This window comes from Bos taurus, chromosome 23, assembly GCF_002263795.3.
Source record: "Bos taurus isolate L1 Dominette 01449 registration number 42190680 breed Hereford chromosome 23, ARS-UCD2.0, whole genome shotgun sequence".
In the NCBI taxonomy this organism is placed as follows: Eukaryota; Metazoa; Chordata; class Mammalia; order Artiodactyla; family Bovidae; genus Bos; species Bos taurus.
In genome coordinates this window covers 24,091,299-24,108,099 of record NC_037350.1, presented here as the reverse complement: position 1 = coordinate 24,108,099, position 16,801 = coordinate 24,091,299, and the positions used below count along the sequence as shown (strand labels likewise).

At 38.4% G+C, this 16,801-nt stretch overlaps 1 protein-coding gene across 1 annotated transcript in view; it reads left to right on the top strand.

Moving 5' to 3' along the window:
• Positions 1–16,801, top strand: part of PKHD1 (PKHD1 ciliary IPT domain containing fibrocystin/polyductin) — a 441,675-nt gene that overhangs the window by 404,858 nt on the left and 20,016 nt on the right. The window contains 4 exon segments of the mRNA XM_002697311.6: positions 3,001–3,136; positions 4,322–4,409; positions 9,386–9,493; positions 15,637–15,795. Coding sequence (XP_002697357.3) covers positions 3,001–3,136; positions 4,322–4,409; positions 9,386–9,493; positions 15,637–15,795 — 491 coding nt within the window.

Genomic DNA, 16,801 nt, shown 5'->3' with positions numbered 1-16,801 from the left:
GTAACTTGAATCAATTAACGTTAATTCGCACAATGCTATGATGTATTGTGATCACTTTCATTTCAGGGAAGGGGGAGAAATTGCTATAAGTCACCTAAAATGAGGTTGTCTGTGGTGCTGGGGTATTAATTGGGTGTCCATATTAAATGCAAAAGGAGCCCCATCGTGAAAGGAAAGTGGATGAGTGACTCTCTTGGCTGCTATTGACCTATCAGAAGAAGACAGTGCCCTTTTCCTTTGCTTTTATCTATTACAGTTTTCCCTATTGCGTGTCAAGTTGATGTATTATAAAAAATTCATTTGGTGACCTTTCACCCCCCTAGCAGATTAAACAATTTCACTTCGATGGCATCATTAACAAGACCCTGCATTTAATGATGATTTCTCTAAAAGGCCACGGAGATTCGATTTTAAGCTAACAGATTTATTGCACTATTATAACATATCGTAAAAAACTGTACCACCTACGGTCAGGTTTTAGGTTAGAAACTGCTTAAGAGTTTATGTGAAGCTTAAAGTGGTATTACCTTGGGATATGCTGTAGCGGCAAGTCTCTGACCTCCAGTGGGATGCTGTTTACATTTAATCAGAGATGTTTGCTCACAATAAACTTAAAAATGTGTCAGGGACAGGCCTTTTAGCAAGTGTTCAGGCAGTTGGTTCCCCTCCCTCTGTCTCTAGACATCAGTGTACTTATGTCAGGATCTTTGTTGGATGGAGTCTTTTGGCTTTTTTAACCCACACAGCCTGCCTGCATCCTGTCCTGCATCAGAAAGCATTTAAGAAAGACAAGGGAAGAAATAGAATTTGGGAATAGTGTAAAATTTTCCGATAACCTGGGACCATGGAATGAATAGGTGGATTTAAAAAATCTGATTTAATTTTTTTAAAGATCCTTACCCATTGTGGCTAAGCAAAGTTATAAATGATGACCAGACTAGCGCATATTGAATTCCTAGTGAGTGATGGTCATGGTCTCGGCTGGTAGGTGAACAAAGGGCTTTGTAGGACCACACACGCCCTACCCCCCATTCTCCAGGATGCTCCAGGGAGAGGGAAATGGTTCCCTAGGGAAACTAAATAGTTTTTGATCTTCTGTATTTGTTCTTCCGCTGTTCCTCTTCTGAGGACTAATTGTCACCTTTACCTCACATATATCTTCCATGTAAAATGAATATTTTATCTCCCCACATAAGAAAAAAGAATAGATTAGGAAATAAAGTAGTTGGCTCACAAGCATTTAATTGAAATGGGTAGACTACCTTTTTTTTTTTTTTAATCAAAGTCTTGTTAGACCTGAGTTAGGATATTTTGAGAGTCATCTATTATCCTATACTAGAGTAATATATGTGATAAATGATGTCTATATATCGCCATTTAAATGTTAAAACTCTATTGCATGCCTCTGATGTGTAATACACAATAGGTTTAATGGGACATATAATGTTCATTTAATAAAGCTACCTTGGTCTTCAAACATTCCAAAGCTCTGGGAAAAAGATGCTTTGATATATCATGAATTATGTAACTATTTTATTTATAATTATTCCATTTTATTGCTAAGTCACATCAGCAATTAATGTGCTCAAAAGAGTTGAAAAACAATATAGCTCTAAACTTTGGTCAAACCAAAGTTTAAAAACCTTTGGCAAACTACTTAAGTCTTTTTGGACCTTAGTTTCTTCATGTGTAAATAAAAGTGTCTGTCATTGTGTCATTTTAAAGATACAATGAGTTTATAGGTGGAATGCATAGAATAATACCTGTACGGGTAAGTGCTCAGCATGTATGAATTATAAATAAGTGTTTTTCTCCCTGAGGGCTTCATTCAATTGAAATCAATTAATCAATGAATTCTACAGTTACTGATTCTATTTAGTGCAAGCATCTTGTGAAGACTATGCATACAAAAGGGTTGTTGTGAGATTAAATGAGATAGTCCTTGCTCCTTGGAAGAAAGGCTATGACCAACCTAGACAGCATATTAAAAAGCAGAGACATTACTTTGCCAACAAAGGCCCATCTAGTCAAAGCTACGGATTTTCCAGTAGTTGTATATGGATGTGAGAGTTAGACCATAAATAAAGCTGAGCGCCAAAGAATTGACGCTTTTGAATTGTGGTGTTGGAGAAGACTTGAGAGTCCCTTGGACTGCAAGGAGACCAAACAGGTCAATCCTTAAGGAAATCAGTCCTGAATATTCATTGGAAGGACTGCTGGTGAAGCTGAAGCTCCAATACTTTGGCCACCTGATGCGAAGAGCTGACTCATTTGAAAAGACCCTGATGCTGGGAAAGATTGGAGGCGGGAGGAGAAGGGGACGACAGAGGATGAGATGGTTGGATGGCATCACCAACTTGATGGGCATGAGTCTGAGCAAGCTCTTGGGAGTTGGTGATGGACAGAAAAGCCTGGTGTGCTGCAGTCCATGGGATTGCAAAGAGTCAGACACAACTGAGCGACTGAACTGAACTGAGTCTTTGTGAAGCAGTTGTGTGGGGAGGCTGTTCCCAGGCATCTCTTCCCAATTCTTTGTGGTGATATCATCTCGGTACCCACAGAATCAGCCAGGATGAATGTATTTATACCGTGGAAAGTGGAAAAGCACTAAAATCTGATCCTTTTTGGGGAAATCTGGTTTATTAGCATACTTATAAAATATCCCCACCTTCTAAGTGTTTTAGTCTGATATGATGCCTCACTAAGATTTTTTGGAGTTAATAAATTGTGATTAAATCTAAGTTCATAATATATGTTCTCCCACCCCACCCCTCACACACCTATTTCATCATTTCCTATGGTGAAGCGAACATATAAAGTACATATATAATTATTCTTTGGTTGTAAGTTCATGTTTGCTATACAGTGTATTATTTAGTTTCTAGAAACAAAGGCAAACTTTTTCACTAGTAATGGTGTATCATGGAAAACAGCTACTACAGTGGTATGATATCTAAAATCTGAGGCATGGATTCTCTTCTCTTTTTTAACATGTGGCAGAAACACAAGCAGTTTCAAAACTGGGAACTTGATATATGTTCGGCCTTATGGTCTTTCAGTCTTCGTCCAGCCTTCAGATGGAGAAGTGGGAAAAGAACTCACAGTCCAACCACAGCTCGTGTTTCTGGATAAGCAGGTACTCTGTGCACAGGTCACAGTCTTTACTTGGAGCCGGGTACCATATTGTATTCGGAGCATGTTTCAGACTCCGTCATCATCATAATACACGTGTACAGAGCACCCACCCTGGGACAGTTGGTGCACTTAGAACATCAAACTACTTTCATTATTTTCCTTCCATTGCACAGCCTGCTTTCCTTCTACTTTCTGTAAAAAGTCCAGAATATGATTATGGATAGGAGTAGAATTCTAATACTTTTTCACTCCAAACAAATTCTTACAGTAGGTCTCAGGTGTCTTCTCAGAAATCTATCCTTCCCAAAGTGCTGGATCTATATCTGAAGAAGTCATTTCATATGCTGGTGAAGGCATTTATGCCATTACATTATAGTTCTATGTTATTTTAAGTGATTTCTCCTGTATGTGGTTAAGTACAGTATCAATAAGAGGCTTCTGCATGCTTCATTCTAATTTCAGTGTCCAAGTCCTTGGATTTTATCTTTTCTATATTTACTAATGTCATGGGTGGAAGAAGTGAAATATGACAGTTAAATCAACTTTCCACTCTTTAATTTAAAAAAAATGCGTCCCATGACATGCTTGTAGAGGGACAAAGCCCATGGGACTGAGGTCCACACTTTTGCTCTGGTCAGGCACTTACCCAGCTCTCCTGCTTTGTTCTCCTAATGTTTCCTTCCTTAAGGTTTTTTTTTTTTTTTTTTTTTAAAGCACCTTACCAGCCACAAGATCCACTGACACTTTTTAAAAATAAATTTTATTATTTTTTGACCCAACTGTGAGGCATGTGAGATCTTAGTTCCCCAACCAGGCATGGAACCCATGCCCCCTGAAGTGGAACTGCATAACCACTGGACAGCCAGGGAAGTCCCTTTCCTATCTTATTAACCTTCAGCAAACAGTGTCAGGCTCCTTTTCTGTAAACTTAGCTTTCCTTTGTCCTCTTCACTGCCTTGCCCCAAATTTTCTTGAAATAATCTCTCTTCTTATGATAAAATTATTTGATATATTCTTGTTAACATGACAAAGGATATTTATTATTTTATTTATTTTATTATTTTTCCTTTGCTTATTCTCATGAATGTGTGCTATATGAAAGATTCTGTCTGAATCCTCTTCTTTTTCGGTTAACTTCACAAAATTCTCTTCTGAGTCCTATTTTTCCTTTCTTTTTTTCCCCCAGAATCGGAGAGTAGAGTCCTTGGGGCCCCCGTCAGAGCCATGGGTCATTTCGGTTTCCCTGGAAGGGACATTAGATTCTGTGCTGAGAGGTAGGTACTTGTGACATTTGGAGACCCGCTGTAAATGCATCTGCCCAAAAATGTTTGCAACCACTGGGGATTCATAACAAAGTCACTAATACTCAGTATCTTTGGTAATTTGGAGAAAAAAAATTCCACCACCAGTGTACAATGCCAGTGTCTTCTAAAAAGTGCAAAAGGTTGACAGGAAATGTTTAAGGAGCCATCTGCCCCGCAAGTATGGTGAGCATTTTTGTCATACCTGTAGCATATATGTGTGTGTGTGTGGTGTGTGTGTGTGTGAAAGTGTTAGTCACTCAGTCATGTCTGACTCTTTTCAACCACATAGAGTGCAGCTCTTCAGGCTCCTCTGTCCATGGAATTCCCTTCTCCAGGGGGTCTTCCCAACCCAGGGATCAAACTTGGGTCTCCTGCATTGCAAGCAGACTCTTTACCATCTGAGCCACCAGGGAAGCCTATGTATGTGTGTGTGTGTTCCACATCTTGGCTAATATAAATAGCACTGAAACAAATATGGGGATACCTCTTTAAGATCCTGCTTTTTTTTATTATTATTATTTTGGATAAATACCCAGAACTGTGCCTGCTGGATCATGTGGTATTTTTAGTTTTAATTTTGTGAGGCGCCTTGGTACTCTTTTCCATAAAGGCTACACCATTTTGCATTATCATTAAAAGTGCTTGAGAATTCTAATTTCTCCTAGAACTTGCTAGAAACCAAAATTTGCTGTCTTTTGGCCTTTTTGAAAATAGTTGTCCTATTAGGTGTGAGGTGACATCTCATTGTGGTTTTGATATGTTTTTCCCTGATGACTAGTGATGTTGAGCATCTTTGCATATTGCATATTTGCATATGCATATTGCATATTTACAGATCTTCTTTGGAGAAATGTGTTCAAGGTCTTAGCCTATTTTTTAATTGGGTTATTAGTTTTTAAGCTACTGAGGTTTAAGAATTTCTTATATATTTTGCAAACTAACACCTTATCAGATAAATGACTTGCAAACATTTTCTCCCATGCTATAAGTTGCCTTTTCATTCTGTTAACTATGCAGAAGCTTTTAAATTTGAAGTAATCCCACTTGTCTAATTTTGCTTAAAGTGTCCATACTACCCAAAGAGAGCTACAGATTCAATTTAATCTCTATCAAAATCTCAATAATATTTCTTATAGAAATAGAAAAAAGCAATTCTAGAATTTTTATGGAGCTGCAGAAGATCTTAAACAACCAAAATGATCTTGAAAAATAAGAACAAAATGAGAGTCACCACTTCCTAATTTAAAGCATATTACAAAACTATAGTAAACAGTATGATACTGGCTTCAAGACAGGCATATAAACGAATGGAACAGACTAGAGAGCTGAGAAGTAAAGCCACTCACATATGGCCAACTGATATTCAGCACAGGAATTAAGGATATACAGTGGAGAAAGAACTGTCTCTTCAGCAAATGGTATTGGGGGAAACTGGATATCCACACACAGAAGAATGCAGTTAGACACCATATAGGTTAGGACATTTATATTAGTTTGAGTGTTCTGTAATGCTTTTACAAACTTATAAACGACTCATTTACCAATTTAAACATTTGCCTATCTGCAACATTGCTGGTTTCCAAGAATGACTCCGATTTTACAGTTACTTCTTGCTCTACCCTGGCTTTGAGTCTAAGCTCATCCTCACACCTCCTATAAAATATGTACCTTGCCATCCTTCATACTTTACCTGTCTGTACCCAGTACCTTACCCTCCATGCCTTACCCCTACCTCATACCTACTCATCCACTGTACCTTACTCAGCCTCTGTTCTCTACTGTGCCCCATTCCTGACTCATACTATCCCAGACTCTTCATTACTTTTCTTTCAGTTATCCCAAGGATATCCTCACCGACTTGTTTAGAATCATACTGGATCATGCAAAATGAATAAGGCATTAAACCACTTGTTATTTTCTTGTATTAACACCAAGTCATGCTCAAGTGAGCGGACTCCCCTGGATCAGTATTGTCAACATTGTCCTTGTTTGGAGATTCAATGTGAACATATGAGGAATGATCTGGGTGTCTAATATGCATACATTTTATGTGTGTGTGAATGTCATGAAATAGGAAAAAAATTATTTATAGAAATACCCACATGACCAGTTTATTTCAATTATTGAGAGTATCTCTCAACACCATCATGAATTATTTCTCCTTAACTTCAGAGAAAATGGAACCAAAACTATTTGGCATAGACCACCTGACTCAAGTATTTCCTGCAGAAAAATAAATTAACAACAAAATCATATCTATATGTTTAACCTAAACCTTTTGTTCTGCAATTTAACTTCATGTGCTTTGACCTCAGTCAATCCTTTTCAGTTAAAAAAAAAGATTAGCTGTTAACCAAACAGTGGGTTTATACACGTGTGCTGTGTGTGTGCTCAGTCATGTCCAACTCTTTGCAACTCTGTGGACTGTAGCCAGTCAGGCTCAACTGTCCATGAAATTTTCCAGGCAGGAACACTGGAGTGGGTTACCATTTCTTCCTCCAGGGGATCTTCCCCACCCAAGGATCAAACCCACATCTCTTACATCTCCTGCATTGGCAGGTGGGTTCTTTACCACTATGCCACCTGGGAAGCCCTGTGGATTTATATACTCAAAGATAATTATTTTAGGTCCTTCAGATCCTTTGATATTTAACTATAGATCCTCGTTGTAGAAAAATATGTCGTTAACATTTTAAAAATATCAACATTAATGATGTAATAGTTTGTTAGTGTAGATAGCTAGGGGTAAGATGGATAGTTGTGGGAATGGGTGGGGGTGGAATTTGGACTAAAAAGGTATTTTAAAACCCTATTCCTTATAGAATCACATTCAAGTAGCCTTCCCTGATAAATCATATAATCAACTTCAATCTTGCTTCAAGTCCAACACCTCATCTTCTCCCAGGTTCCCTTAGCCAGTCCCAGCTTGATCAGGGAGCCTGTCAATGACATTTGTCTGTTTTACAATTATCATTCCAGAGATATGGTGAGCCCCAGAGTAATGTACTGTACTTGGCAGAAACTGCCTACGCTTTTGGGCACATATGCTTCAAATCTGAGAATATCATAGATATATATGGGAATCTTTGTAGAGATCTCTGAGGCAAGCTGGTATTTAACACAAAAGCAAGCCCATTTGGAGCTAAAGTACTTTCCATTAGGCAGTTTGGCGGCTGTTCTATGAGGCAGACTCTCTGTGCTCGCCGGACACATTTCGATTAAATGCTGCTTTGTATTCCTCCAAAGATGGGAACAATAAGGACGTTTGTCAAAGGAAAAACTGCAGCAAACGATTTCATGTTGAACATCTGTACTCTGCAGTTCATTGTTTGCAAGAGTTTATTGACCATAATTTTGATGCATATAGGTTTTAAAGAGTATGAACGGCATTTATCTTGGGCGCCTATCATTTATCTGAGTCTTGGCTTATTTATTTCCATTTTTCTGGGCATTTTTATTTATTTTGGGACTCTGAAGAGATGAAGGAAAAGATGTTTCTGAAAAGGGAAGTTTTAGTTAGCTCTGCAAAATTGATGAGGAAAGACAATGTTTTCCCAAAAAGGATTGAGCAATTGAATTGAAAAATGTAACACTGTGCGTATTCTATCTTTATGATACCTTTCAGCCTTAAAGATCTCAAAACCAGTTTTTAAACATTAGGAGCACTCTCCTGTCTCATTGTCCATCGTACCAATAATCACAGTGACATTTCCAAACTGAAATGGAGCAGCTGTTATTTAGCAAAGTCATTTGAGGATAGTGGAGGCAGAAGACTAATTCATGGCATTGTGAATGGGGTCTGGAGCTCAGTTTCCTTCTTTCGGTTTGTAAATGGATGGCCTATTGTTAGAAAATGTAAGCTTTCCTTTTTGCATTTTATTCAGAGAAACCAAAGTGCAGACAATCCAAGTTGCTGAACAGGGTAGTCTTTATCAGTCCTGATCTGACGCATAGCTGTGCTCCTAATCTATTGGCCTCATTCTGCCACCACATAAACTACAGATCCCTTGACTAGAAGAGAGGCAGAGCCTAGAAACTGACCACCAAGAAAGATAGTAGACTTTCTTTCTTGAGAGACATTTAATAATAAAACGCATGCGTGCATGCTGAGTCGCTTCAGTCGTGTCTGACTCTGTGTGACCCTATGGACTGCAGTCTGCCAGGCTCCTCTGTCCATGGAATTCTCCAGGCAAGAATGCTGGAGTAGGTTGCCATTTCTTCCTCCATGGAATCTTCCTCATCCGGGGATTGAACCCACGTCTCGTATGTCTAACCTGTATTGGCAGGCATGTTCTTTACCACTAACACCACCTGGGAAGTGGTGTATTCTTACCCAATAGTGGCTAAGAATACAAACTTTATTAAATCAGGAAGATTTGACCTATAACCTTCTCACCAAGTAATTTAATGTTTCCTGAGCCTGTTTCCTAATCTTTAGACTGTAGATAATAGTATATTTTGTGGTGTTGTGTAGTTTGTATATAATGAGGAATAGAATGCCCAATGTTTGGCAGAGTGAACTTTGATATATGTTAGCTGTTGTTACTATTATTCTGGGCTTCCCTGGTGGCTCAGATGGTAAAGAATCCACCTGAAAATGCGGAAGACCTGGGTTCGATCCCTGGGTTAGGAAGATGCCCTGGAGAAGGGAATGGCAACCCACTCCTATATTCTTGCCTGGAAAATTCCATGGACAGAAGAGCTTGGTAGGCTACAGTCCATGGGGTCACAAAGAGTCGGCCACAACTGAGTGACTTGCACTCACTATTATTCTGTCTTGACTTACTTGGTTTCAAGATTTGCCTAAGAGAAGCCTGATGGATTTAGTAACCTTTTTCATTAATTTTTTCTTTATTGTCCAATTGCCTCTCTACAGAGATTACTTGAAGAAACTGCTCTAGCGTAGGTGACTAACATTCACTGTTTGGTTTTGTGTTTGTTTGTAGGATGTACTCACGCAGAAACTCAAGATGGTTATGTGAGCTTCTCCAACTTGGCAGTTTTGATCTCTGGGTCAAATTGGCACTTTATTTTTACTGTCACTTCCCCTCCAGGTAATTTCAACACAGTGTGTTTTTATTACCTGTTTCTTTCTTTCTTTCTTTTTTAAATATAGCTCCTTCTCCTTTATAATGGGACTAGCTCCTCTCATGAATAAGAGTCACTGTAGCTTAGAGAAAAAATTCCCCTGGTTTTATCATTATAGTGTGAGAAGCAAGAACACATGTCGAAATTAAGCCTGAAGAGCAAGTATTGCTTCCTGGTAAGCAAGAATCCAAATGTACATTTTCTTCTAGTTGTTAAAATTTACTTTGAATGTTCTACTTTTTTTCCAATGACATTTGATGGAATTTGGTTGAATATTAATTTAACATTTTTAATTTATAAGGAAGAGAGTCATGGAGTATTGAGTTTTATGAAACCTTATCTTTTAGTCCTGCCTGCCTCCTCCACTGCCCCACCCCCACCTTGGAAATGATGACTATACACATTCAAAATCCTGGTACTTTAGAACTGTAGGTAGAAGGTGTGTGTCAACTGTTTATACAACCAGTTCTTTCTGAGAAAACGTTCAAAAGAAATCTCCCTTCTGAGGCATTCTTGACAAATTTCACTTTGTTAGAGGGTACTACTATTCAATCACTTTGTAGTGAATAAATGCTACTTAAACTTCCAAGGGAGATGAGTTTATGAAAAATATTACTCTCCCATTTCCATGATGAATAGAGTCCAGTCTCCACCCTACAGAGGAATGAAGTTCAATTTTGGGCATCCTTTTTATAAAGGACTAAACTCTGATAGAGACACAATTACCACTTTAAAATGATTTAGATATTGCATCCAATATTGTAATTTACCAGGAAAAACCTTCCTCACCTAAGGGAGCATCAGAAAAATCCTAAAAATTTTAGCATTACGTTTGAACTGAAAAGTTGATGTTTATAATCAAGTATTAATTTGAGTCAGGGAAATTAGTCTGATACTTAAGACAGGCAACTGTGGAAAGTAGTTAATGCATCAGCTGTGGTAATGCAAGGCTTTTAAAAAATACACCAGAACAATCATGAGTGGATTTAAACCTCTTAGATATTGGAAATGGCAGAGGAAATGAAATGTTTTCATGTGAGCTGTCTGAACCCCAGCAACAAATATTTAATAAGGCCAGATATGAGTTCTCCTTCATGAAACTTAAATTCAAACCATGGTATACTTTCAAAAAGTTAAAAATATGGCTCTCATGAAAATGTATTATGAACACTTGTCAACAAGTTATTTAACTTTTTAATGTGGGAAGCAGGAGGATAGCAAGGTATATAGTTCATGTAGCCTGGAAAGAAAAGATTTCTGAAATCAGTTTGCTATATTGGATACAGGGCAACCAAACTCTAATCTTTTCTGAGTTGTGTGTCTACGAATATCACTTAGATTCTTACTGGATGAAAATCATTTTAAATTTACCCAGTGTTCTACAAATTCACAAGACTGGCCCCTAAATGTTAAACATTAAGTTCAAAAAAGGGTGTTCCAGAGAATTTGATCCTTTTTTATGACATTGATAAGATCTGTAATCTTTTTTTTCCCCCTCTCGTTCCAAGTTTTAAACCGTTTTCTTCCCAAAGAGACTATCATTTGGGATCGGGTAGTATTGTTAATTTTGTAAGACAGCTATTCTTTTGATATCTGTGATGTTGTCCTAATGAAAGGACAGATTCATGGACAGTGTTCAGTGCCTTGACTGTGGGATTCCCAAAGATATATTTTGAAGGGTAACACATTCAGAGCTGGATATTTTGGTCCCAGCTTGTTGGATATTTAAAAGGCCATTACCCTACAGTTTTCTCAGTAGTTAACTAAGACTAAATACTTCATCAAGGTTATTTGAAGGCATATGTTATAAAACCAAATGTAAACTGTAGCATAGACAGAAGCTTCCTGGTGACTCTGTGATTTTGAGCTGGCCTTGGTATTCACATTTACTGGCCTACTGCTTCCTTTAATTTCTACCTACAGCTTGCAAAGTCCCCTAACTGAGGAATTGTCTTGCATTTTTTTATCATTTTCCTTAAATTATTCTTAGTCATTTTCAAGACATTCTACAAGGTGAGGCGAGGCTCTGTTTAAATGAGGACAGAAGAGATGAAGAAGAAATAGAAAACATCAGAAGGCCTGCCCTTCTGGTGACCCCATAACCTCATGTTCATTAACAGTATAGCTCCTGAGAGTGACTGCTTGTTTCCAGGTGTATCAATGTCTAGGGCTGGAATTATTTGGGAAAGCAGCTTATCCTGGCCTGTCCTTACATGGATAGACCAATCAGTGACAAGCTCTAATAGAAGAGCTGTGACAAGCATTTATTCATGGATCTGTTATTGTTGTTTCATTTTTGAATCAAACAGAGGATTGCAATCATTTTCATTATTTTCCCTCTTATCCCTTAGAGAGAGGAACTCATCTTTATTCCTATTTTATTATGTTTTGTCTCATATTTATTTATTTTTCTTAAAATGAAGAAAAGGGACAAAATTCAATATCTACTAATGTCCAGAGATAGCAGATAATGGCAAATGTGATTCCTGATTTTAGATCATGGCGATTGACCAACTGTCTTTCTAAAGTTTCCAAGATTGTCCATGTCTTTATTTTTTTTAATGGAAATAGATGTCACTTTAATCAATGTTTCATTAATTGTTGCATACAAAGACATACATTTCTTCAGCTCTGTAGATGCATCAAAGATATAATTAAGGACTTAGTTCTTTTAATATACATGTATATATTTATTTTCTATTGAGGTACCATTGACATAACACTGTAGAAGTTTAAGGTGAACAGTATGTTGGTTTAATATATTTATGCATTGCCATATGATTACCCCTGTAGTGTTAGCTAACATCTATATCACATTACATAATTGTCATTCTTTTTGTTGTTGTTCTGAGAACAGTTAAGACCTACTCACTTAGTGACTTTGAAGTTTATTATTCGGTATCATTGACTATAATCACTATGCTATTTTGGAAATATGAAAATTGAGGAACTGAGAAACTGCATAGTACGTATGGAATCCTCATAAGTCTTTCTAACATGTGGACTAATCCAGCTCATTTATCCATTTCTGAAAATTGAGGAACTGAGAAACTGCAAGTATGTATGGAATCCTCATAAGTCTTTCTAACATGTGGACTAATCCAGCTCATTTATCCATTTCTGAACTTCCTGAGACATTCCCCAGAGGGCAAGGTGTCTGTAGGTTTGTTCTACTGACTTCCCGCCCAGCCTTTCCACACGCATTGTCGTTACTGTTGTCTAGGCTGTGGTTTCTTTAACCATTTCCTGGGGCCCTGGGACTATTAGAGGGCTCTCCAGGGCTGCCGGGCGGAGATGGAATGCATTCTGCCACCTGACCCAACTGCAGTTGCTATTTCTGAGTCTAGAATATTCCTCCTCCCTAAATTCACATGTCTTACTCACCAGTTCACCCAGGGTTCTCCTCAAATGTCATCTCCTCAGAGCGCTCTTTTCTGCCTCACTCTGTCTACACCACCATCCCAATCTTGTTCCTCCCATCTCCAGCCATTCTCGGTCTTCAGCTGGGAATTCCTCACTTCCTGGTGTCAAGAGTATCTGAGTATTTGCTTGTCTGTCTATTGCCTGCCTGCTCTATTCTGCCTTAGAACCTAAATTCCAAAAAGGACAGGAAGCTGCCTAGCTCAGCATTACATCCCCGGCACATCATAGGCACAAATAAATATTTGTTTATGAATAGCTGAGTATACCGAGATTCTATCTAAGATTGCATTTGTTGAAAATATTTAAAAACTGGTAGTCTCCACCCTTAGACCCAGGTTACTGCTCTAGCCTTACAAACCTTAGGCCTGATTTCAGCCTCTGTGTCATTATCTGTGTTCTAAACACTGCCATGGCCTATTCTTCTATATCTCAGGTGGCTCAAGCCACTTCTTCACTCAGAATTTTTCCATTTATGACATTGACTTCAGAATGTTGTCACAGGTCTTTTGGCTTTTGACATGTAATGCCCACCCAAATTTGCCTCACATTTTTCCTTCATTAATTCCTGGTATTTCTTGGCAGTAATTTTTTTCAGTATAGATCGTTTTTTCTCTTTTCTGTCTTTATTTATTCAACTTTCACATCCCCACCTAGATATTCCTTCCTATGAAATGCTTTCCCCAAGCATATCAATGGAAAATAAACTTCCAAAGCAAATGACTTGCATCATTCTGGTGGCATGAGTCACGTTCTAATTTGTATTACATTTGTATGTGTTTCCTATTTCATTTATTAGCTTGTAAATATCTTAAGAATGAGAACAGTAACTTGTCTACTTGCTGAAGTAAACAATCACTGAGCAGTTATTGGAAAATGGATAAAAGAATAAAGAATTTTGTTTTTTTACTTCTGTGAATCCCTAGTAAAATCCATCCCTCTGTCTCTGGGCTAGAATTAGCTTATTCAGTTGTCCATAAAAAGCAACTAATTGATAACAAACAAGCCAACTATGGCTCAAGTATAAGATGTACACACAAGAGAAGCATTTCTAGATAATTTTGTTATAGTAGTTTTGGGACCAAGTCAGCCAGGAGTCAAGAGACTAGGGATCTAACTGTGACTTCCAATCCAGTGTCAGGTTCAGCCCAAGGAAAGCGCAGCAAAGAAAACAGTGTTTCCTTCAGTCGATGAAATAAAAGCTCTGTTTTTGCCTGAATTATTCAGATGAAAGCAGAGATTTGGGGGTTTGTTTGTTTTGAATGAGCTACTCAAAAACACCGGTTATTAACTAATATATGTTCACAAGCAAGTGTTTTTCTTTAACTTTTGTCTGGAGATATAGTTGACGTATGATAAGCTATACATATTTAAAGTGTACTATTAAATAAGCTTTGATGAATCTATATGTCCATGAAACCATCCCCACAGTTAAGATAATGAACCTATCTATCATTCCCAAAATTATAGGCAAAGTCTTAAACTTTCTATTTTTGAAATAACATACAGTAAAAATGATCTTTTTGGTAGGTTATTTTATAAATTCAAATATATATATATATATATAGAGAGAGAGAGAGAGAGAGAGAGAGAGAGAAAGAGAAAGAGAGAGAGAGAGATTCATATAATCACTACCACAATCAGGATACAGAACATTTCCCAAAGGTCTCCTTTATGTTTTTCCTCTGTCCTCTCATCCTCCCACTAATCCCTGCAACTTCCGATCTGATTTCTATCTCTATAATTGTCTTTTCTAAAATATCATATAAATGGAATCATATCCTATATACAGGGCTTCCTTTGTGGGTCAGATAGTAAAAGAATCTGCTGCAATGCGGGAGACCCAGGTTCGATCCCTGGTCGGCAAGATCCCCTGGAGAAGTTTCCAGAAAACTGGAATCCCACTGGAATTCCAGAAAACTGGAAACCCATTCCAGTTTTCTTGCTTGGTGGGCTCCCAGCCCATGGGGTTGCAAAGATTCGGACACAACTGAGCAACTAACACTTAACACACATCATAAGTACCCTTTGGAAATGGACTTCACTCACTCAGCATAATGCTTTGGATGTTTTATCTCAGTTACAGTTTCCTTCCTTCCTCCCTCCCTTCCTTCCTCTCTGTTCTAATTAGTGGAGCATAAAGTACTTTGGCCACCTCATGCGAAGAGTTGACTCATTGGAAAAGACTGTGATGCTGGGAGGGATTGGGGGGCAGGAGGAAAAGGGGATGACAGAGGATAAGATGGCTGGATGGCATCACTGACTCGATGGACGTGAGTCTGGGTGAACTCTGGGAGTTGGTGATGGACAGGGAGGCCTGGCGTGCTGCAATTCATGGGGTCGAAAAGAGTCGGACACGACTGAGCGACTGAACTGAATTGAAAGAGTGAATCTTCAGTTTTGCACTGGTGGAGGAAGTAGGTCTGAAAATACGAGAGCATTGGAAGAATTCTCCCATTGTAATGAACAGAACTGGAAATAACAGTCATATGATATTGTTGGAATCTTTCAGTTCATCAGAAATAGGAGTCTTGCATTTATTATTGATTCATATATTTAATCATCTAATTCAATAAATATTTATTGAACCAACTATGTGCCAGGTACTGTTTTAACCATATCTCTTCCACAATATTTTATTATATTAGCATCTTATTATTATTTTGTATTTATTTGTTTTTCTGAACAGGGGTCAATTTTACAGCTCGCTCCAGGTCGTTTGCTGTCTTACCTGCGACTCCGTCCGAGAGATCCACCATTATCATGGCTGCCTCCTTGTGCTCAGGGGTCTCGTGGCTGGCTCTGTGCTGCCTCGTATGCTGTTGGTTCAAGAAAAGCAAAACCAGAAGTATGTAGATTGTTTTTGAATAAAAATATCTGAAAAAATATACCATTATGTATAATATACTAACTATTCCTTTTCTTCCTGCAAAGAAACATATTTTATGAGCCTCTGGAGGAGGCAATGGCACCCCACTCCAGTACTCTTGTCTGGAAAATCCCATGGATGGAGGAGTCTGGTGGGCTGCAGTCCATGGGGTTGCTAAGAGTCGGACACAACTGAGCAACTTCACTTTGACTTTTCACTTTCATGCATTGGAGAAGGAAATGGCAACCCACTCCAGTGTTCTTGCTTGGAGAATCCCAGGGACGGGGGAGCCTGGTGGGCTGCCGTCTATGGGCGCACAGAGTCGGACACGACTGAAGCGACTTAGCAGCAGTAACAACATATGAAACAGGGTGCAGCCAAATTGCTCAATTTATAGAGACAAGGATTGCCTAATCCCAAATAACAGCAACAATATTAATAATATATAATAACAATAATAATAGCGACAGCTCTTATTTTTTGAATACTCATTATGGACTGCGTTCTAAGTACTTTAGAGACTTGAATTCATTCAGTCTTCAGAACAGCTCTGTCAAATAGGTACCGAGTACTCTGTCTGTGTTTCAGACATGGCACATGAAGCACAAAAAAGCAAAGTGACTTTCCCAAGGTCTCACCACAGGATCAAACCAGGTGGTTAGGCTCTCGCTGGAGCCCAGTCTCTGAAGCACTGTGTGGTACAGCCCAGGTGACCTTCCAAAAGGCAGATTCTACAATCAAGGGGAAATAGTTTTCTTTTTCAGAAGAAGGAAGAGAGTGCTTGGGTTTTTTGTTTGTTCGCCTCTTTTTCCCTAGGAGCATAGAAACTGTGTCCTTGGGCATTTTCCCAGGATCTGATCTTTTTTTTTTCTTTTTTGGGGTGGTGAGATGGGATATAGACATGGATAAAACCCTTGTGGTATTAGGAGATACTAGGAAAACAAAGTGATAAGGAAGAGTGAGTATAAAAAGGCAGAATGAGGAG